The sequence below is a fragment of the Parasteatoda tepidariorum genome, chromosome 1, assembly GCF_982258835.1.
Source record: "Parasteatoda tepidariorum strain Cologne lab strain chromosome 1, Ptep-v5.0, whole genome shotgun sequence".
Classification (NCBI taxonomy): domain Eukaryota; kingdom Metazoa; phylum Arthropoda; class Arachnida; order Araneae; family Theridiidae; genus Parasteatoda; species Parasteatoda tepidariorum.
The window spans coordinates 16,599,841-16,623,001 of NC_141755.1; the positions used below are offsets into that span (position 1 = coordinate 16,599,841).

The 23,161-nt window shown below is 28.7% G+C and overlaps 1 protein-coding gene and 1 long non-coding RNA gene across 2 annotated transcripts; both read left to right on the forward strand.

Annotated features, from left to right (window-relative positions):
* The first annotated feature begins 11,329 nt into the window (after positions 1-11,329).
* On the forward strand, positions 11,330-22,101 carry LOC107446383 (clarin-3). Its single transcript, XM_016061015.5, has 3 exons — positions 11,330-11,898; positions 18,450-18,638; positions 19,621-22,101. Exons 1-3 carry the CDS (start codon positions 11,640-11,642, stop codon positions 19,890-19,892), a joined length of 720 nt encoding a protein of 239 aa, XP_015916501.1. The 5' UTR covers positions 11,330-11,639; the 3' UTR covers positions 19,893-22,101.
* Positions 13,769-16,613, forward strand: LOC147816290 (uncharacterized). The gene is made up of 2 exons (XR_015432634.1): positions 13,769-16,302; positions 16,334-16,613. It is a non-coding gene; the product is annotated as an uncharacterized LOC147816290 (long non-coding RNA).
* Positions 22,102-23,161: the final 1,060 nt, after the last annotated feature.

Below are 23,161 nucleotides of genomic sequence, written 5' to 3' on the forward strand. Positions count from 1 at the left end.
GGATTTTAATTTACAAATTTGTTTATCGAACTTTATCTGCAATACCGACATACTGCCGATATTGCAGTTGATATCGATAATACCATTATGATTAGTTCGATCGATAACTATGCAAACACTTCACGTCAACAATACAACAACAAATCAGCAAAGAAAACAGTGAAATTGATAGTGAGATTAATTACGAGAAATATTTATACTACAAATAGCTTCATAGTTTTCATGATACTACTATGATAACTAAGTGATATGATAACTGGTTATCATATGATAAAACTATGATAACTTTTGAAATTATGAATGCAGAAGGAATTATGAATGCAAAATTATTATTGAAATTATGAATGCAGAAGGAATTATGAATGCAAATGCAGAAGGAGAAAGATCTTTCTCCAGATTAAAATTGATAAAAAATTATTTGCGTTCAACAATGAATCAAGATCGTTTGGCATCGCTCGCACTTATGTCAATTGAATACGACATTTTGCGTTGTTTGGAATTCGACAGCATAATACAAGATTTCGTTGAATCCAAAAATAGCAAAAAAGTAATATATTAGATCATAAGATTCTGTAAAATAATTTATTACCGAAAAATATTATATTTTTATTTGTATCTTCATAATTTTGTGCAAAATACACTTGTTGTTTTTAAAGCTAAATTATTTTTGTCAACAAATTTTTTTCTCCCAAGCTTTTCGTAGGCCCCTGAATTTCGTAGGCCCTAGGCACGTGCCTAGTGTGCCTATAGGTTAATCCGGGCCTGCAAGTAGTTACTCGTATAATTTTTCGATATGATGTGGAATTATGATATAACAGAATTTGTCTTTTGAATAGATTAGTCACGAAAGTTTTTTTTCTTTGATCGTTGATAATTTCCAAATCTGGATCGATTATATCTTCTGGCCAGAGCTGTGGTGAATCTTTCAACCAAATCGGGCCCTCCAACCACTAGATAGATTGCTGCTCAGCAGAGCTTCCTCGTGCTTGCAGATCAGCTGGGTTAGGAGATCCGGGAAGCTTTCAAGGAAAGACTCGTGATTTGGGCACCACCTGGCATTCTTAGCGAACCAGCTCTGTTACTACCCAGAAAGCATGTAACCTTACGACAACCTTGTGTTTTAACTTTATTTTCATTGTCACGAAAAGGTTTGCAGTAAAAACCTTTTTTCAATGACGTAAAAATATTGCAATTTCCTACCTTTCCTCCTTAAAGGAAAAGTAAATGATTTTTAAATCTTTTTTAAAAAATATTGTTATTTGGGTTAAAAAACAAGCAAATTGTAAACCCTATTTTTTGCATTTTTGCTTGCTGTCATGATTAGATTAGCAGAAATATTAAGCGAAAACCTTTTTCAAAGGAAACGAAATAAAGCAAATAATAACCTTTTCAGCGAAAATATTAATAAATAATTAGAAAATATTTTGCAAAGGACCTCATTTAAGAGAAAGCAAATAACCGAGCATAAGACCATGTTTTTGGATTGTTTTTTATGGTCTGCGAAAGTACAATACGAAAAATTTCTTTCTTACATACGAAAGGTTTCTCGACACAAGTATAAGTAATAGTTCTTTTTTAGAAACTTTTCATTCAAACAATCTCATTAAAAAATAAATAAAATTTAAAAAAAAAATTAATCTGGAGTTTAAAATTGACTCTTCAATATTTTTTTACAAATTTTACTTTTTTCTCGAATTTGGCTTTAGGGTTCCCATGCTTTACGGTTCCTTTAAAATGTCTGGCCTTCTCTCGTTCATTTTACCTCATTGCAAACCTAGTTATGGTATAGCAATAAAATATCCGAGAAGAGAAATTTTATTTAAAATATTTATATACAGAAAAAATTCGCCCAACTGTCTATTGTGAGCTAGAGGGTCATCGATATTAAGACTCTACGATTTATGACTAACGAGGAGTGATGGTGAAAATAAAATCAGCATTGTGCACCTACCGCCTTTATTTCCCTGACAAGCTGGTACCCGCTCTAAAACTGGGTGGATTCAAAACCTAAACCCACAGTTTTTTTCATCATATCTTTGGAGTGAATTTAAGAACATTTTGTTCACAGAACTCGATGTATAGTGTGCAAAATAAAAGACAGACCACACTGAATAGATTTTGATCTAATGATTGAATTTTCACGTTTTATAACTCAATCTTAATTTTTCGAAGGGGTAATCTCATTAATTAGTGCAGGCGATTATTTAAGTTACGAAATTAAACACAAAAATGTGTTTTCCCTGAATACCTTTCATACCTGAAACATACCTTTTTTCCGACGGATTCAGATTTTGAACCCCCAAAATATAGGGGGTAGCCACAATCTGGGGAATATTGTCCCTATAGTTTGATCATGAGGGTGATCCAAAGTTTGGATGCCTCTATCTTAATTTTATATTTTGCATATTTCGCCATATATAGAGACCTTTTTAAGCGAGTTAAAAAAAATTTGAACATAATTTTAAAATTCGTTTATCCAAAAATAATTGCATGCAGAAAATAAACTTCGGTAGATATTTAGTACTTTTTATTACGTTATTAAATAAATGCTGGAAATTTTTGAATTATAAGGCATACAACTTTTTATACAATTTTTATGTATGTAATTTTACATGGCAAAATACAAAATCGAGCTAAATCTATCGAATTGTTCCTGTATATATTTAAATTTCGATTTCTCAGAAACTATTCAACCGATTATGCTCAAATTTTGCATTGTGTCAGGTGAAATTACATATTTTAAAAGGATGTAAAAATTTTATACCTCTTAACTTAAATTTTGACACTGCTGTAAAAGATTTTCTCGAAAAAGTTTATAAGTAAGCAGGTATGTAAATATTCAACCATTCCTGAAATTTTGCAGCAATTTTTTCGTGTCAAGAATTTTTTCTATACATTATCGGCAAAACACTGTTGAAAATAAAAATTTAAAATAAAAAAAGAATGTAAAAGGGACTAATATAAAGAAAAATAAGTCTTTCTAAAGGGGGGGGGCTAAAAGTCTGTTTAATTAAAATTTAATTAAGTCGTTCAAAAAATCGGAAGATGTTATTTTAAATCTATTCTCTTTCTTTTAACAACTTATTTGAATTATCGAACAAATATACGTCTAAAATACATAAAATTAAAATGGAAAAGCAATAAATAAAATTTTAAGCAAAGCTCTTTTAAAAACTAGAAAAACTTCCATTAGCCTTATTGTACCGAAACTTTGAGGCAATGCTTAATGTTCAAACTTCAATATCCTTTTTCAATTAAAAATAGTAAATAAAAGAAAATGAAATTAAAGAAAAATAAAAGAAAATAAAAGAAAATGAAAAAAAATAATCTCACTAAATTTAACTCTTGAAAATTATTGCAAAACCCTGATTCTTCTCACTCTCAAAATGCTGTCTTAAAAACTGCTGCTTACGTCATGCGCAAATTTGTACTAATATTACGGCTACTGATCATTTACAATCTTGGAGTTTACTTGCTTGATTTAAGTTTAAAATTGAAGTTTCTTAATGATATAAGTAAACACTGATCAAGTAAACACTGAAACTATAATTTAAATTTAATTATCAATACTTTCATTTATTACTGTTATTACTATTTTACCTTAATTTTTTATTTTATTTATGAGTTGCCGATAGATTTAAGTAAATAGCATTTACAATACATTTATAGTTATTATAAAAAATGGAAATTAGCACTAACGTTAGTTAGATTTACAGTAATACCAAAATATAGCCCAGCAAATAAAAATAATATTTCAGAAATTGAAGATTTATCCACATTAAAAAGTTTTATGAGGTTCCAGACTACTTATCAGGATTTTAAAATAGAAACTGTGTATCACTATAATTTGAATCTGATTTTTTCCAAACGTAGCATTTATAATATTTTCTTAACCCACTTTCGAGTGTATCCATAGCTAGAAGATTGTATTTGTAATTTCGGTAACTTTCCGATTAGCTTAAGCACTTTTAATTTCAAGACAGGATAATACATGTTTTATTCGTTTTCTAATCACCATAAGTAGAATTGATTGCTTATAGGAATAATTGTGATTCATTTTGAAATTGGAATTCATTTCAGAAATTTGATTTCTATAATTGATCAAAAATCGTCGAATACTGTCAAGTTTCGAATAATAGCCATTAAAATTTTTGTGACCGGTACTAGGACACCCTGGTTCAGTTTGTATTAGGCGATAGTTCGGGCTCAACATGGAAGATAACGTGATCGATTGTGCTAATTGATGGATTGCTTCTACCACAAAATTTTCGGAACTTGAATGTAGTTTATCTATTGATTCGACTTCATATTTATATATAGTGCGAAACAAAATTACTCGTCTTAAATAACTTTCAATCTAATACGTAAATGGTTTACGTCTTGAGTCTCAATTTTTTTTTTTTTGTTCGAGGACCTAATCTTGTACATGCTAATTAATTTATACAAACGATATTTTAAGTTACAAAACAAGAAGAAAAAAAAAACGATTTTTTTTTTTTCTCCAATGGATTTGAATTTTTGATCCTAAAAATATGGAAGGTAGTCAATATTTTAAAAGTTTTCCAGCCTGAAAATATTGCCAAAGTTGTTTAGGCAGGAGAGCGATTGAATGTTTGGATCTCTTAATGTTAACTAAGCTTTTTGAGAATTTCGCTGTATTTGAAGAGCTTTTTTAAGCGAATCATGAAGTTTTTGCACACTATTATAAGATTCGTTTATCCAAAGATAATTCTATGCAAAAAATAACTTTAAATGAATATTATTTTTTATTTTATTTACTAATTGTCGAAAACACTTTGCATTGCAAAATATAGAAATTTTTTTCCATAATTTTTAAGAAAGTAATTTTAAAGGCAAAATGAGAAATTTGAATGAAATCGGACTAATAGTTTCTAGGTAGTCAAATTCTAAAAAAAAGCTATTTATAGAAAATTCGATTTCTGAAGAACACTTCGATTGATTTCATTCAAATTTTAAATTTTTGATTTGCTTTAAAAGTTATACAATACGAAATTTGCAAAAAGGAATTTTAACATTAAGTGATTCAAACTTTCAACAGCTCTCCTTCATAAACTGTTGATACCATATTTTGCAGATGGCAGGTGCTTCTCCTGTTTTAAGGGTCTAGGAACTGAATCCCTCATAAAGTTAGACATTCAAACAAATAAGATCGATTAGTATTATGTACATTAAAATCCGATCAATAGATAAAATATTTTCAGGGTTTTCCCTTTTTTGCGCCCTGTTTATACATAAGTGCATACATCGTTATTACATAGCGCATATATGCGTACATATATTGAACATACATAAATTGTGTATATACATACAAACGTACGGGCGTACAAATATACCCACATTTACATAGATACATATAAATGTTACGGGCAATGTAATTATTTACGTCAGTATTCATAATGCTTAGTTATTATGAATAATGACCATTAAAATTGGGCAATTTGATAAATTTGAATTACTTTACGATAATTTCTCACATTGCCCGGTCATTATAAATACCGCTATTATTTCTTTGGGCACTTTGATTAATTGACAGCAATGGGACAACCACGTGCGTGTGGTGTGATTCTGGCTGGCCAATGTTCACCGGTGAATGTTGACAATCAAATTAGTCGCTTTGGTGAATGTCCAAAATATTTATTACATCCAATTTGATACTAATTTATTCGTGGATATAATTACATTTATTCGATATTTTAATACTTACTGACGATAGATTAGAACAAACATCAGTGTTTGGAGTATCGGGCAAATATATACCGGGCAATGGCCCTTGACTTTAAAAAAATATCCGTGTAGGGTATACCGGGCAGTGGCACTTGACCTTAAAAAAACATCAGTGTAGGGTATACCGGGCAGTGGCACTTGACCTTAAAAAAACATCAGTGTAGGGTATACCGGGCAGTGGCACTTGACCTTAAAAAAACATCAGTGTAGGGTATACCGGGCAGTGGCACTTGACCTTAAAAAAACATCAGTGTAGGGTATACCGGGCAGTGGCACTTGATCTTAAAAAAACATCAGTGTAGGGTATACCGGGCAAATGTATACCGGGCAGTGGCACTGAACCTTAAAAAACATTAGTGTAGGGTATACCGGGCAAATGTATACCGGGCAGTGGCACTTGACCTTAAAAAAACATCAGTGTAGGATATACCGGGCAATGGCACTTAACCAGACCTAGTGTGACTAGACCTTTGGTAAATGTCCGAAATATATACTAGATCTAGTGCCACTTTTGCTATAACTTAAATGTTTAAAAAAAATTAAACAAAGCGTTTGAATCAATTTTGAACTGATACCGAAATTATTGCTTTAAAATTAAAAAATAAAAAAATAAAAACTGCGCCAGATAAGAGTAATTGAAGTAGTTGCTTTATACAGCGCATGTGCGGGAAAAAATTTTAAAAAAATTATGCAGGTGCATCTAAAAGTGGATGAATATCCCAAGACACCCTGTGGCTGTGTGTGACACAAATTGCCCACTTGACTTTTAGCATTATACATAATGACCGGGCAATGTAATAATTGCAACATAATTTATCATTTTGTCATATCCTTTTGGGCACTTTTTAAATTTCCCGGGCATTATAAACAATGCCCAATTATTTACATTGCCCGTGACATATACATTATATATTCATATAAAGTATGCGTGTATCTGCATATATGTGAATTAACGTACATAAGATTATGCATACTTATATATACTACTTAAAGTATATATACGTATGTACAATACGCAAAAAATAAATGGACCATTCTAAATAAGTTTTCATCTAATGATCGTATCTTCACATTCAAGGACTCAATCTTAAAGGTTCGAGAGGATGACATATATGCTAATTACTTAGTGCCCACGATATTTAAAGTTACGAAATCAGACACAACATACTTTCTCTGAACAAACATACCTTTTTTATGGTGTTTCTTGGGTTTTTGACTCTCAAATTATAGGGGTGGCCGTAATCTGGAAAAAAATAGTCCCAATAGTTATAGTCAGAAGAGCGGTTCAAGGTTTGTACCCCTTAATGTTAATATTTTTTACGTATGAGACCACATCTTGAGAGCATCTTAAATGAATTGAAAATTTTTTTGCACTCAATTAAAAAATTCGTTTGTCCAAAGCTAATTCCATGCAAAATATAAATTTTAGTCAAAATAATTGTTTTTAATTATTTTATTCAATGATAGTCTAAAAAATTTTGAATTTAAGTTAAACAATTTTAAATGGCAAAGCGCAAAATTTGAACGAAATCAATCGAATAGCTCTTAATAATGTGACTTTTTCAAAATTCAATTTTCAGGAACTATTCGATCCATTCTACTCAAATGTTGTATTTTGCCATTTAAAATTTCCTTCTTTAAAATGTCATAAAAAATTGTGTACTGTAATAATCAAAAATTTTTTGGCTATTATAAAATAAAATTTTAAAAAAGTAAATATTTACTAAAAGTTATATTTTGCAAAGAATTATCTTTGGATAAACGAAATTTATGTTTGTATGCAAAATTATTTTAATTCGTTTTAAAAGTTCTCAAGACATGGTGAAATACTCAAAAAGTCAAATTAACATTAAGGAGTCTAAGCTTTAGACTCAGACCTCACTATTGGGACGATTTATTTCGTTTTGCGAATACCCGTTGGACGGCTCGTTTGACCAACCTATTATTAGGACCATATTTCCCAGAGTGCGGCTACGCCCTATATTTTGTGAGTCAGAAATGTGCATCCGTCGAGAAAAGGTATGTTTTTCAGAGAAAGTACGTTTTATTTTTGTCTAATTTAATAACTTAAAATATGGTTTGCATTAATTAATTAACATATTTGAGATCCTTTGAACCCTTAAGATTGAGTTCAAGAACGTAAATATCCGATCATCTCGCAGTAGAGTGAACTTTAAGACACTGTTCCCAGTAGAACACCGAAGTCAAGGATCACGGTCAGTGTGTGGATGGGTGATCACTTTGATCAACCTACAAAGGATCCAAAGGTGTGCGGTATCTATCCTAATTAAACTTTTCAACCATTAAGATCTCGATTTCACTCGCAGGTCGTCAAGCAGGAGATCCATCCCCTCTGCAGAGGATCAAAATTGTGTTGACATGTCTTCATATCATCCTCAGGAATGTTTCCCAACTCTACACCAATAGCCCATTGTTCATCGTTAGTACGACATAGACCAACAAAAACAACCGATCATTAGATCAAAAAATTTTCAGAGTGGTCTGCTTTTTGTTTTCAACAAATAATTTATTCATTCTACGTTCATATGACATACAATGTACTCACGTGTGCATGTATTATATGCATGTACTATTTAATAACAATGTTATTCATACAACGATATTTAAAGTGACCACATAAATATAATTATATACTGCGTGTGTATGCATGTATTTTTACTTATACGTGTGTATGCATGCATTTTTATTTACACGTGTATATGCACCTGTATACATATAATGTATGCATGCGTTCCTGTAGGTACAATATACGTTTGTGTCCATGTACGTACATACAATTCATGTGTATATGCATAAAATTTCATTCAATATACGCAAGTACGCTCACAAAAATTTCCTCTTATTTTTCAGAGAAAGGAGAATATCTGACGAGGAAGTAATTTATTTTAATGAGGATTGTTTCGCTAATTCCTTCATGTTAAATATGTTGTATATTCACTGGTGGTTATTATACCTATAATATCATTTGTTTATGTATTGACGAAATAGTTGATTATGGTGTATCAGTTTTGTATTAGTCACTAATGGTTATTATACAAATAATATTTTTATATAACAAAATACCTAATATAATTATGACATATCTGATTAGTACTAATACACTTGTCATATACTAATTGTTATGATAATCATAATATTTATTTGCTGTTTTGTGTTAAAAAAATATGTTTGGAGCTTCTACATTCATTAAACGATTTCTTTTAAAAAATATTTTGTTATCATTACGTTTCCTACATTTATCATATCATACATATTAAGTAAGAGATAAATAATCAGTTGCATTTTATTTATTTTGACAGAAGAAGATATTTAATGTTAATTTTCTTTGATATACAAAAAACTGAGCATTTTTGCACTCATCAAAACTTCTCACACCGCATAAATTTCCGAATAAGAAAGACGAAAATATGCAGACTCTCTTTAAGTATTACATATGTTCTATTTATTTTATGTTTTCATTAATCAAATCGTCAAATAAAAAAAATTTCATATTAAACGATATTTTAACTTGTAAATCTCTAAGTTCTAAAAGCAAAGTAAGTCAGGCTGATAAAAAATGACTGTTTTCCCCAAAATAATCAAGCAAAATAGATGGAAAGGAGAATTTTTCTCGGATTGAGAAGCTATAAGAAGTAAAATATAAAACGAATAATGAAACGCGCCGTCACACAATCGTGGAAGAGATGACATCACGTTCAGAATGACGTTTTAGCTGACGTACACTAGCAATAGTATTAAATTGCATTGTCAATGAAAATCTCATGACAAGGTAGATTTTAGATGACCATACGAAACGCTGCGAACGGAAACCTTATAATTATGTAGATTTAAGATGATTTTCACCTTAGAACTAGCTTTATTCAAGGTTTTCTTTTCTCGCTTGAAAACCCTAAGACATCCTCGTTTTAAGGTTGTTATGTGGAAGGTTGTTTCCCAAGGTTTTGGATTAGGGTAATGTGCGTAGAATAGAGCAGATTGTCGCAAACCTCGTTTTAAGGTTAGAAGGTTTACACGAAAACCGTGTGAAAAACCCTTTTTAGGTTTACATGAAATGGTTTTTGTTGGGTGAATAAAACCTTATTTTGCTATCTGGGTAAGTTGCTCTCCACAGCGCTTGTAAAAGCAGGATTTGAAACGTTTTTACATCTTCAGCAATAGATGCAAACGTAATTTAAAAAAAAAAAAAAAAAAAAAAAAATTGCTCCCAAAATTGATACAGCGATTTTCATCAACAATAATAGATGAAAAATTCTTCACCGTCTATAGGACTGGGTGATATAAGAAATTTTATATCCTGATGCATCGTCAGTTTCGCATCGCGATATAGCGATGTATCGCAATATAGTATTTTTGAAATTCATTTAATTGCAAGGCACTAATTCACAGGAAGTCGGATTTCTATCAAAACTTCTTACTCAGATTAATTTAAATCAATTTATGAATTTGAAGATATCTGTTTTGCTTAAGAAAGATATTAATGTTATATTTTCTAAAAATGATAGCGCAAATAACGAAAGATTTCTTAATTTGAAAATAAATAATAAAAAAATAAATAAAATTGAAATTTATAAATATATTTACCTAACAATATAGAAAGAAAATTTAAAAAATAAGTTCGTTAAAAATTATCTGCATGCTTAAAACAAAGTGCTAAATAAATTAAAAAAAAAAAAAACACTTTTAAAGCAACACTATTTTTTATCATTATTATTTCACATAAATAATAAAGTTATAATGTTCAAAATGTTAAAATAATGGTTAAATGTTGAATTATAAAACTTACCGATATTGTGTATACATTTGAAAACGAATTTTCAATTTGGAGAAATATACAAAAATAAGTAGAAATTATTATTGATACTAAATGTAGAAAAAAATTATTCAAAGGCTTTCTGACATTTCATTTCGCTTATTTTTTTTTCTTTTGTAGGTGGTTTTGTGTAAAACTTGATAGCCACTTTTCCCCTTGTACTTTACATTTTGATCTTCGGAACATGATCATGAAGAGAACGAAAAAATAATCAAACTAAAGACTTATTAGTATTTCCAATATTCTATTTTTATAATTTTTTTTTTATCTGTTTTAATTTTAAACAACCAAATTTAAAAACTAACTAAGAAAAAAAAACTAATCATAAAGCAGGCCGTCTAAATTTTTTCTTTATTCTTTAAACGGTTTAAAAAGTTTAGAGATAAAAATTTTTTTAACAAATAATGGGAAAACAGAATACCCAAAAAATAAATATAATACCTAAAAAAGAAAGTAGAATTCACAAAAAATAAATGTAATAATTAATACATTTTTAAAAAAGATTCTAAAGGAGGAGAGCATCTGCTTCTGATTGCTAATAACAACCAGAACTTGACCTAACCGCACTAATCAGTCCTTAATTACAGTACGAACTAAAAGTAACTGAGATCACTCGACTAGTTCAGTGTCACCAATGTAACTGTTATAAATCAACTGGAATGTAGATGGCAATCTCATAGCTTTGTCTGAGGTTGTAGCTTACATAGATTGATATTTTTCAAAGGCTTAGAGGTTTGAAGTTGCCATTAAAATACCTTTAAAAATCTGAATAACCCAGCCTTGAAAACCTGTTGGTATTTTGCAGTATTTTGCATCTTTATTGTGTTGTATATAAAAAGAATTCCGCTTCTTTTATCAAGTTATTTATCATTATTGATGAAAGAAATATATTAATTACTCTCTGAATTGAATTTCAGTGCGTAAAAAAAATTCGCTAATGTGATATGTACTTATAGTGAGCTTTCGTTACATTTGTTGTCGCATTTTTCTGATTGAAATTTGCGATCTTTAATTAAAATTTAAACTTGCTAGGAATTAATATGTTGTAGTATAAATTACAAAAATGCGAGCTGATTTAACGAAACGTGTTATTACTTTTTGTACTTTTTTTATTTGTTGTGGCTGTTTAGCTTTAATATCTGCATCACTTGCTACACAAAAATGGATTGTGGCTAAACCTGTGAAAGTTGGGTTACCTCCAAGTATTAGCAATGCAACTGCTGGTGATCATACGAAATTTCGTGGGGATTTACATTTTGGATTGTTTGAAGGTTCCAAAACACTGAATCATGGATTTGGTGACAGAAAAACCCATATATGGGGTATGTAACATATTAATGCCACATAAATTCTCTTTTATAGACAAGTGTCTTGTTGATGCATTCCTTTTTATCTCTATTTATTCCTCCAATTTAAATTTCTCATAGCTGTATGATTGTAAACATTTGTAATGTGGCATGGTTTTATAAGTAGGTATGTGAATGTTACAGCTAAATATATTTTACTAGCTATGCTTAATCCCACTATCAAAATATATTTATTTTCATTAATGGATTCTCGATTATGCGAATACCTTAACTTATAATAATAAGAACTCTCTAATAGCCAGAGTATAATAGCATGTAAATAATAATAGCCTGTGTTATAATTTTCATTCTGATAGATTTTCTCAAGAGTTCAATTTTAGTGGTTCAAACAATTGACCTGACATATACCGTCTGAGGTTCTATTCCATTTTGCTGGTGATATAGTAGCCAATGTAAGGTCACTTACTGGGAAGATCTCCGTTTTGTGATCTGTGGCAAAATAAACGCCAAATCTTGGCAACTTTCGGGCAGCGGCCTACAAGAAACTACAAAAAAAGAAACCCACTCGAAAGCTATAACTTGTAGCCTCCCCCAGGCAAGCATCTACCTGTTTTTTTAAAAAAATTTGCAAGTTTTTTGGCGATTGTCAGATCATGACAGATCAAGATTCAGAAATATTCCTCACTTACTGATTGCAAGTCATTTTAATTTTGTATTCAAATTTTTTTAAAAATAAATTAGTTACTGAATTTGCTTGCGGGAGATGGATAGGGGTCTGTCCAGGCCAAATTTACTACTGTTTAACAGTACCTTTACAAATTCAACATCAGGAAAAAAGGTAGTTTCACAAAATACTCTTTCTTAAAATTTTATTTTTGTATTATTGTAAGAAAGGATAAATCCATATTTTTGTTGATTTTTTTGATATAGTTTTTAATTTTCACAAATTAGGTCTAAATTTTACACAAAATAGGTACCTCTCAGAAAAACCTAGACAGACCCCTGCAGACATTAAAGCTAGCCAAATAAATAGTAAAGCTAGCCAAATAAATTGAAAAGTAAGATATTACCTGATTGAAGAACTTGATTGGATTAAAAAGTATACAAATAAAAAACACAAGACATGTTTTTTAGCACTTCAAAAACATGTGCCCATTTTCAAGACTTGTCTGACATGAATGTAAGGAAACAAAAAAAATTTTATATAAAGATAAAGTTGCCTGTAAAAAAAAATAAAGGGGAGAAATGAAGTTGGAAAAACAACAGAAGCTGAAAGAGAAAAAATATGAAAAATGGAACAAGGAAAATTGCTATAGCAGAGAATAAGATTAGGGTAAGATCAGGGTTGGGGTTTTGGATGTCCTAAACTGGTTTTGGACAGGACACGTGGGTTTTACTGTCCTAAACTGGGTAATACTGTCCTAAACTGGGTAATACTGTCCTAAACTGTCTTAAACTATCCAAAACCTTGAATTTTGGAAAAGGGTAAAAATTCTATAGGTGTAACTATTGTACACATAATAATTACATGTATCAATAAATATTTGATATCTTTTATACAATTTACTTCAACTTATTAAAGGAAAATAATATAATATAATAGGAAAAGGTTTATAATTTTTGAAGCTCCACAATTCATTGAACAACAAAAGTGAATACCTAATCCTTTAAATATAAATATGCTTTTAATACTGATAAGTAATGTTTTTGTATAAGGATAAATAATGCGATATTAAAAAATAATTTTTTTAAAAAAATACTAAATTTTTTTAAAAATTAACCTTTTATTTTTCACAATATTTTTTTTAAAAAATGCTATAATTTCTGCATGATAGAAATGACATCTATTTAAAAAAGAATATTTTTTTTTAAATATAAATATATTAGTTTAAATTGGAAATACAAAATAACTGAAAAATGTATTAACAATTTTGAAGGGCATAATATCAGTTTCAGTTACTGACACTGGTGATGTATCACCACTATGCTAAAGGAATTGAACATGAATGAAATAAAAGTATTCTTGAATAGTACTATAGATAAATAAACCTGTTTATGACTAACCAAGCACTTAGTCCCTAATAGCTTAACCTGTATGGCAAGGTCAAACTTCAGTTATGTACTATTGAATGAGAGGACCAATTGAACTTGATTACTGATTAATCTTCCCTTGTTTAATGCTTAAATTGAAGAATGAAACAATATTAATAACATTATACTTTTAAAAACAAACATTCTGTAGTATATTTAATTATCAATATATTATTAGTTCTATGTCTATTTTACCTCTTAAATATTGTTCAGATAAAATTTTGACATAATTTGAGTAAAAGAGTTTTGGACAAAGGGGTTTCGGACAGGACGGTTTAAACCAGGGTTTAAACCGTGGATTAATCCATTATGTCCTAAACCTTGCCAACCCTGGGTAAGATGCATTTCCAAACGTTATGGAGAGGAACTAATGTCGTTAACAAGGAAATCCCCATTCAAATGAATCATGAAAGATTCCAGGGCATCAAGATGAGCTGATGTGACTGGGGTGAAAATAATTTTTGCATTGTTGAGATTGAATCCAATATTCGAACATCGTGAAGCAATTGAAATTGTGAGCTTGCAGATAGTTTTGGATTGTGTGCGAAGATATTTTATTAAAATTAACATAAACCTAATAGTCATTTAGTGGTCAGAAAACTTTATATGGGGGAAACATTAGCTTTACAATGGCATAAGTCATGCAATAGTACGCATCAAAAATTATAAATTGCTATCTGTTACACCCTAAAACTATTAAAAAAAAGTTGCCTATTTTTTCTTAAGTTCAACACCCCATGATGATTGAAGATAAGTATTAATTAAAATTTATGAAAAAAAAGCTTAAATAATGTTAGTTAATAGATTCAACATAGGGTGACCTGGGGTAATTCCTGATCAAAAAATGCAGACATCTATTTTGTGTAAAAACTATTCAAGATAGAATTTTAATATTTACTGGAAGTTTGAGGTTATATGAGATGAGTCCTATCCTACCTTCTTTTGTTTGAAAATCTAATTAGAATTTAAAAGATTTAAAATTTTTAGTGATCAGGAATTACCCCTTCTCTTGGTCATTTCTGGGGTAATTCCTGATCACCAGTTTTTATAATAAAGAGGCTGTTCAAAAATAATTATACAATGGTAATTAACAAATAAGGCATCAAGATCAAACAAATAAACCAAAAAAATATGTTTAAGCAGCTAATAAAACGATTTATTCAAAAGCAAGAATAAAGATTAGCACTTTAAATTTTCCAAAACTCTTTGCATCGTGCCATACATTTTAGGCCAGCAGACAACTCATTCTCATGTTCTGCTGGAATATAAGAAAGAGTTCCCTCGTGGGTTACTTTTGCTGGATTTTTTAACTTCATTAAGTGAAAGTGTAAAGTGAAGTAAGGTATGTCAACAGCTCTGGCATTAGCTCTCACACAGAAATTTTCATTTTCAATCATTAAAAGAAATTCACTTATTTTGCTTTCTAGAAGCTTAGCATCGGTATTAGACTTATAATTTCTCACCATATTTATATTAGGCTAATTTATAAACTTAAAAATTATTATAACAATGTACACATAAAATTAAGATAGAAGCAAGATAAGACAAACCAGAAATGGTGCAAATCAGGACACATTTGTCTTGTATACAGTTAAAAATAAATTTTGTGATTACAGTTAAAATATATTTTATAGTTGTTCCACTTAATAAATATGAACTGTTATTTAAGACAAGATAATTACTTATTTTTTATACTATTTATAAGAAGAAATGACAATGATCAGGAATTACCTCAGCAGGGCTTAATCCAGGTTTTCAATCCTAGTACCTATTTTTGTGAGAGAAAAATGATTTTTGTGGAAAAAAAATTTTTTTTTGTGAAAATTTAGTATTGCTAAAAAAAACATAAAAACTACATATGTATACAAAAAGTACAATACTATAAAAAACATTCACATATTGCTCAAGGAATTGCTTATAAGACCGCTTGCAGATTAATTACATTTATTAATTCAATGTAAATTATACAGCCAGCCAGCATAGAAATTATGGAATTTACTATACAGATTAATATTATGGTTAAAAATTAGATTTATATAAAGTTTAAAAATTTTTTTTAACTTACTTACTAATAAAATTTATTGAACTTATTATGATTAAGAAATTATTATTTTGATATTGTGCTAACTTTTACTTTTGAATTAGTGGTTGAAAAAATAATAGAAATACAGAATACATAGATAAAATTATAATAACCGCTAATAATAACCGCTCGGAAAACTATTCAGCACTTAAATTCCTTCGAACTTTTTTTTTTATTTTCGTGAAGATGCGTTTTTTTTGCTTCAAAGTTTGTTGAAATACTGATTTTTATTTTATTTTGTGAAGGTACCGATTCGTTTTTTAAAATTTTGTGAAGGTACCGATTCTTTTTTTAAAATTTTGTGAAGGTACCGAAAAACGGTACCAAAATCGACCTAGATTAAGCCCTGCTCAGTGATCAATAATTACCCCATCAGTAGGGGGCAACATTTGATGTGGTTTCCTATAATCAATTATGATGTTTACAGTAGATGTGAAACAATTAAACAAAAGCTTACACTATTTTTATATCAAAGAAAAAGAAAGTTACTCAAAATATTTATTATTAAGAGAAGGAGGAGGATTTTTGCAGAAATGTGCACATTTTGAAACCTATCTTTGAAGTGGAAAATACGGAAAGCAATTTAAAAGATACTTATTTTGTTAGATTAAAAAAAACTATTATTAAGTAAATGTAGTTATACTTTAGTAAAGTGTACAAGCATTCTTGTTCATGCCTCAAATTTAAAAAATAAATCATTTTTTTAAAAATAAAACTTAGGTGATCACTATTTACCCCAGAAACAGAGTGATCGTGTTTAAAATATTAAAACCTAAAGATTAAAATATTGAGACTAATGAATGAAGAAACTGAGAAAGTAAGAACTAATAAAATATCATATTAAAAAATTTATTATCTAAAAATAGTCAAATTCTAAATAAACTCAATTCTAAAATGTTTTATCAATAAACAATTATATTGTCAGTACATGAATGCAATGCAAAGCACAGCACATATGTAGGTTTGAAATTTTAGCATTTAAAAACATTTGTACCAGACGCTTTCAGTTATTCCAATTGAAAAATTTAAAAGCGGAAACTTAACATGTGCAAGGAATAATAAAATTAGTGCAACTTTAAAAATAAAAAAAATGCAGGGATTCAATGCAAACAATTATTTTTTCTTACTATTTTGTAACTTCCAAACATATTTCAAGGTCAGAATTTTGTCGCTCATGTGCATAATTTTAGTGACATTTGTTTAACATTTGGTAACAATTATCTCCTTACTTGCATGAAGCCCAGTAATTTTAGTTGTAGGATTTAGTCATTATTTGGATGTCAGATTTGGAAAATTGGAGCTAGTTTTTCTTTCTAAATTTATAGTATAAGTAAATTTAAGCAAAATGGTCAAAATTAAAAAAGAAGAAATTGTAGATATAATATTTATATTTGAAAATTTGTTAGTTTTAACACAATCTTTAGCTCAAATATTAAAAAAGGAAGAAAAATAACTTTAAAGTTGTTTACCTATTGCTTAATAAATGTTTTTTTTTTCAATTTTATAAAATTTATCAAATTTATTGGTTTAAAAATGAAAATTCAGTGATTTATAGAAAAAAATTTATGGTAAATATTCTCAAGTTAATTTTATAAATTATAATTAACTTATAATTTTATGTATCTGAAAATTTGTAGTAAAAATATTTATTGAAATCTTTTGCATACCATATGAAAATTGTTTTCAGCATTCATATTTAACAGCATTTGGTTATGAAAAGTAGTATGCTGTTTGTAATTAAAAAAACAAAGAGTTATTTGTAATATTATACAATAATAAATAATTAGATTACAATTTTTTAAAAGTTCTTTACATAAAGTAAAATTTACCTTACTTCGTAGATAAAGCAGTGAAAGAAACTATAGTTGTTTTAATCTCCTTGGAAATTCATTAAATTTTTTTTCTCCAATTTTTGTTGTTTTATTTTCACAATGATTTATTAAATTATTTGGAAATAATATCATTATTTAAACTAGATTGCAATTATAAACTATGTAAAATTACAACTTAATGCTTGATATTCCTTTATAAAGAAAAATGTCTTCGATTTTTTCATCTTAGGGTTGGAAAAAAACATATCTTCTGAGACGGTTTTTTATGTCGTGGAATAAAGTTGCCATTCCTGATTTTAGCAATTGTTTTTTTAAAAGGCCTGTTTTATTTTGTCAAATGTATCTCATTTTTGTAGGATCCATTTTAAGTGACCCAAATTTTTCCTACAATTACCCAGCTAACTGCTCATTATGATCAAAACTTTTTTTTTTGTTGATAATCACTAAAATAAAGTCATAAAATCTAAAAACACAAAATCAAATGAAAATGCTTCAATCAGATATTATTATTTTGTGTCAAATTCTGTTTTGTGTAACCTTTAAAATTGTTTGTATTGCAGTTCAACAGGAAATGGGCAAGAATCCTCAACTTTTCATTTTCAGTTTGTGGCTGTTAACTATAATGAGTTTGGCACTTGCTATGCTGTTTGCATTAGTAAGTGCCGTGTTTGCTGTCATCAATACTGTTGTAACTCCTGTTGAAGTCATCACAGGTATAGCTGGTCTATATCTTTGGAATGGTCTTGGAGGTAATAAGATTGATCCTCTGCTTAATTTTCTTGTTGTCCTTTAATTAATAATTAATGTATGTTTCTAATTTAATAATAAAATTATTGATAAACATTGGGAAAACTTTTACTTTCACTCTTTTGCACACTTAGGACCTTTTTTTTTTATAACGGCAGGCCCTGAACTTATTGTTCTTTGTCATGGAAAGTGCCAGAAGTGTTGTGCATTTTGCTTTGCCTGGTGATAACATTTACCCCTGCCACAGATACCTATTCAAAGGGTGGGCCGTATTGATACAACAGAGCACAACACACAAAAACATACACATTTTTGTGACGAGATAACATTTTTTTAGCATTAGTTGCATCTGTATAAAAAGGTAACAGTAACTCATGATCTAAAATTTTTGCACATAAAATTTTCACCACTTTGCATCACTTGGTTTATCACTTTGTGTTACAATCACCCCTTGTATGATTTAAACCTGCTATCGCTGAAAAGGCTGGGGACACACAGCAAAAGAGTGCTAAAGTAGAAGAAATTTCAAATCTTAAGAAATTACTTTTTCTTCCTCCTTAAATGGACAAAAAAAAAAAAAAATTTAAACTATGTTCTTTTTAAGAATAAAAATTTTAGTGCATATTACTCTTATCTTTTGGCAATCATCTTAACACATATCTGTCTAGCATTATTTGCACCATGATTGAGCAAATGCCATCATTTTTCAATAAGTAATTAGTTACTGCAATATGCAAATAACGAGTTTTCGTAATTTGGCTACTGGTCAAATAATGTTATATGGACAAATATGTGTTAAAATGGTGCATATATTTGGTAACATATCCAAATATGTTACCATTATATGTTACCATTTTAAATTAAATGGTAACATATATTTGCTGCACTTTGTTTACTCAATATTATGTCAGATTGCAGCACACTGTCATGTATTTTTATTTTCAACTTACATCATTACAACATATAAGCTATTTATTTTTGTAGCATTATTTTCTGCTGCCAGTGTCCTAACTTGGGTTGGTCAGTATTATGCAAGATTAAAGCAGAATGTCATGACGAAAGAGGAAATCGAACAACAATGGAAATCTGAAGATTTAGCTTGGTTTGGTTTTAGTTTTTGGTTTGCTGTAGTATCCTGTGTTTTGTTCTTTTTAAATATAGTTCTCACGAGTTTAGCAGTCAGGCAGCCGTGGGAGAAAAGAAAACCAAAACTCAACATGAGCAAAAACCCTGAGGGTGTTATTATGTTATACTAATGTTCCTTCTCAATGATGAACAATGAAATTGAATTAATACATTCCAAATGTATACTTAGTATATTGAATGTATTCATTTTATATTAAAATATGCACTAACTATTTACCATATTTTTACTAACCCAATGCCAAATAAAGTATTTTCATGTAATATTTATTTCACTGGTGTTGGGTAAATAAATGACAAAGGTGTTACCAAGCATTTGGGAATTATATTTTATCAATGAAATGACTATTACCTTTTATGAAGGTAGCTTGCTTTTCTATAAACTGTTGTGATTCTATGCATTTAATACAAATTATGTATTTTTTTTACTAAAAAGTTATGCACATTTTTGACATTTATTAAATATTTAAGTAAATGTTACCCAAGTTGTCTAATGCATTTTCCTCCAATTTGGAAAATTCTCTGAACGATAAAACAAAGAAGAGATATAAATTGATTAATTAAAATTAATAATTTTAACCATTAAACTTATGCAAATTTTTTTTAATTTTTTTAACTTCATATTTAAGCTTACAATTTGTATTTATACTTTAAAATTTTTGAAAAGAAAAAAATCCTTTTATTAAAAAATTTTGTTTTCCTCTTTTTTATACTGATTTTGCATTTTATACATTGCATTTTTTAAATTTATTTTTAACCCAAATTTTATATTGATGTTTATAAATTTAAAGGGTCCTCATGGTGTAAGCAAATTATAATTGCGGCTGATTGATTTAAATAATCTAATTCTTTTTTTTACTAATCGCCCTCTTTTCAACTTTCTTTCAGTATATTTTCCAATGGCAAAAAAGTTTAAAGATTTTTTTTTTTTTCATTTTTAATCTATCCTTAACTTTCATGATTTTTTATGTTAATCATTTTTACTTTTATACTTGTGTATATATTTTAAATTAAATTTATTTTTCTTGTTCTATTGTAGTATTTGTTAGCTGTGGAGCTGTATACTTCCTGTGATAAATTTCTCTGTTGAAAACATTAAATCCGTCCATTTAATCAAATAAGATCTTAGAATTTTAAAGTATTTTATGTGGCTTTACAAATTTTATACATTTATACAATTTTCTTTTTGCTTCATAATATAACGTTGGGAATTATTTATGGAAATTAGTAATATTATGGTGGGTTTATAATTTTTTTTTAACATAGTATATTTTATAAATAAGATTTTTATCTACCACCGAATACATCTTTGTAATGTATGTATATGGTATTGGCTAAGAAAATTTCATATAATTTTTTTCCTTCTTCCTATCAAGGCAACTGATTAAAAAAAATGTGGTAGTTGTTGAATTTTTTTCTGTTTTTATTGTGTAAAAAGCTGTGAAATTTTCAATCGTGATAAACCAAACTGAACAATAATGTATAAACTTGGTATTGTATATATCGTATTGTAGCATTACCTATACTACTCCTATGGTTGGAGCAAGTGACATGCTTTGCATCAAAATATACTGTGAGGGTAACTTATTACTTTTCTAATAAACACTGTGGGGCAGAATGGAACATGTTGATTACATTTATTGATAAACAAAGGATAGAAATACTAGTGGATTTTGAATGAGGGCCTTGTGAAATATGAGAGTGACCTCTTTTCCTGTTAAGTCAAAACAGATATCTGTCCTGGAAACCACTGCTTTAAGTGAAGCATGTTGTTAAAAAAAAGTTTTAACTAAATGTATATTTGAATACAATTGAAATTCTTATTTACGATAGCAGAGATGATTGTGCTCTGGAAAAAATCCAGATTTCTGGATTTTTCTCTAACCACAATTCGGAAGTTTCCGGAAATCCAAGGTCCAGAAAGTTCAAGAAATCATCAATCACATTTATATATAAAAGTTCTTGTATATTTTATTTAAAAATATTAGAATTTATACTTGGCGTTTTTTTCATTTGTAAATATATTTTCTGGTAGAATAATAAATGTGATTTCAGATAAAAGTAAGATTAAGTTATTCATTTAAAATATGCTGCATGGTTCGATCCCCACGGCCGAAGACTCTTGGTATAGTAAATGGTGACTGATTCACGTTAAATCTGTCGAGTCGCAAAGTCGTCCATGTTCCTATAACAAATCAATATCTCTGGGGGTACTGATCCAGGAGTTTCCTTGTCTTCTGGATTGGTTCAAAATGACAAGGCTAAGGAGTCAAACATAAGTAGTCGTAAACCCAAAATTGGGTTGGCTGTTCAACGACGGATGTGAAATAAAATATTGCTGCATATAATTTATTTAGAATTTCATGTTTTGAAAATATCAATGGTTTAAATTTATAAAGACATAAATTTTTTGAAATGAGTCATTAATAATTTTACTCAAGAAATTTTCAGGATTTTTGAGTTGTGCTCACAATCACCCCTGCGATAGAATTTTAATTTTGCAGTGTCACTTGCCCCTGAATTTACTTAAATTTTCTTTTTTTGTTTCCCCGTGAAATTTGATACTTTCTATGTTTTTAAGTTTTTCTCTCTATTTGAAAGAGAAAATGTGTATTAGTTTTCAAATTCTCTAGTTAGAGCAATATCAAAAAATTATAAATTAATATAAATCTTTTAAATTGGCATTTTTTCCCCCTAAAATATAAATTTCCAATGTCCTTTTTTTAGATATTGTACAAGAACCAAAAATATGTGTACTTTACGATTAAATGTCTCTTAAGCTAATATCCTGTTTTATGTATGTTTATTTAAAATTAAATTTTAACTTTTGTTGTGTTTATAAGAAATAAATAACACAAACTTATGATTCATAAACTTATGTTTTTTATTCATTAGCAACTTTTTAACATTCTAACAATTTATTTGCTGAACTTTTAATCAAAAGTGCTGCTTATTTTTCATTTAGAATATTCTCTTTTACAGTTTATTCTTTACATTTTTTCATTCTTTTTTTCATTTTTTGTTTCTGTACCAAGTTTTAAAGTATATCTTTTATACTTTGCCTCTTTTAAAATTATGCTTTTAATTTTTTTAGCATTTTTAAAACAGAGTATTTTAAAAATTTGTTTCAATTTTTAAGAAATACTGTGTTTTTAATGGAGGCTATTTCACTTTTTTAATGCATTTTCCTTCTTTATGATTATTTAATTGCTTTTTGTATTCATTTTATTCATCAAGGCTTATTTTTCAACTTAGGCAATTGCATTTTGACTTCGTATTTCTGTGTTATTAACTGTGTGTAAAACAACATTCCAGCATAACTTTTAGTTTGGATTATACCTTATATATTTTCTTCTTTTATATGCATTTGGTTAGAATAAAA

What these genes read in the sequence shown, in the direction of transcription:
- LOC107446383 (XM_016061015.5), top strand. Translation starts at nt 11,640, where the DNA reads ATGCGAGCTGATTTAACGAAACGTGTTATTACTTTTTGTACTTTTTTT. An exon ending in CAGAAAAACCCATATATGGG is followed by an intron (nt 11,899 to 18,449) that starts GTATGTAACATA and finishes TTTGTATTGCAG; the next exon opens with TTCAACAGGAAATGGGCAAG. An exon ending in TCTTTGGAATGGTCTTGGAG is followed by an intron (nt 18,639 to 19,620) that starts GTAATAAGATTG and finishes TTATTTTTGTAG; the next exon opens with CATTATTTTCTGCTGCCAGT.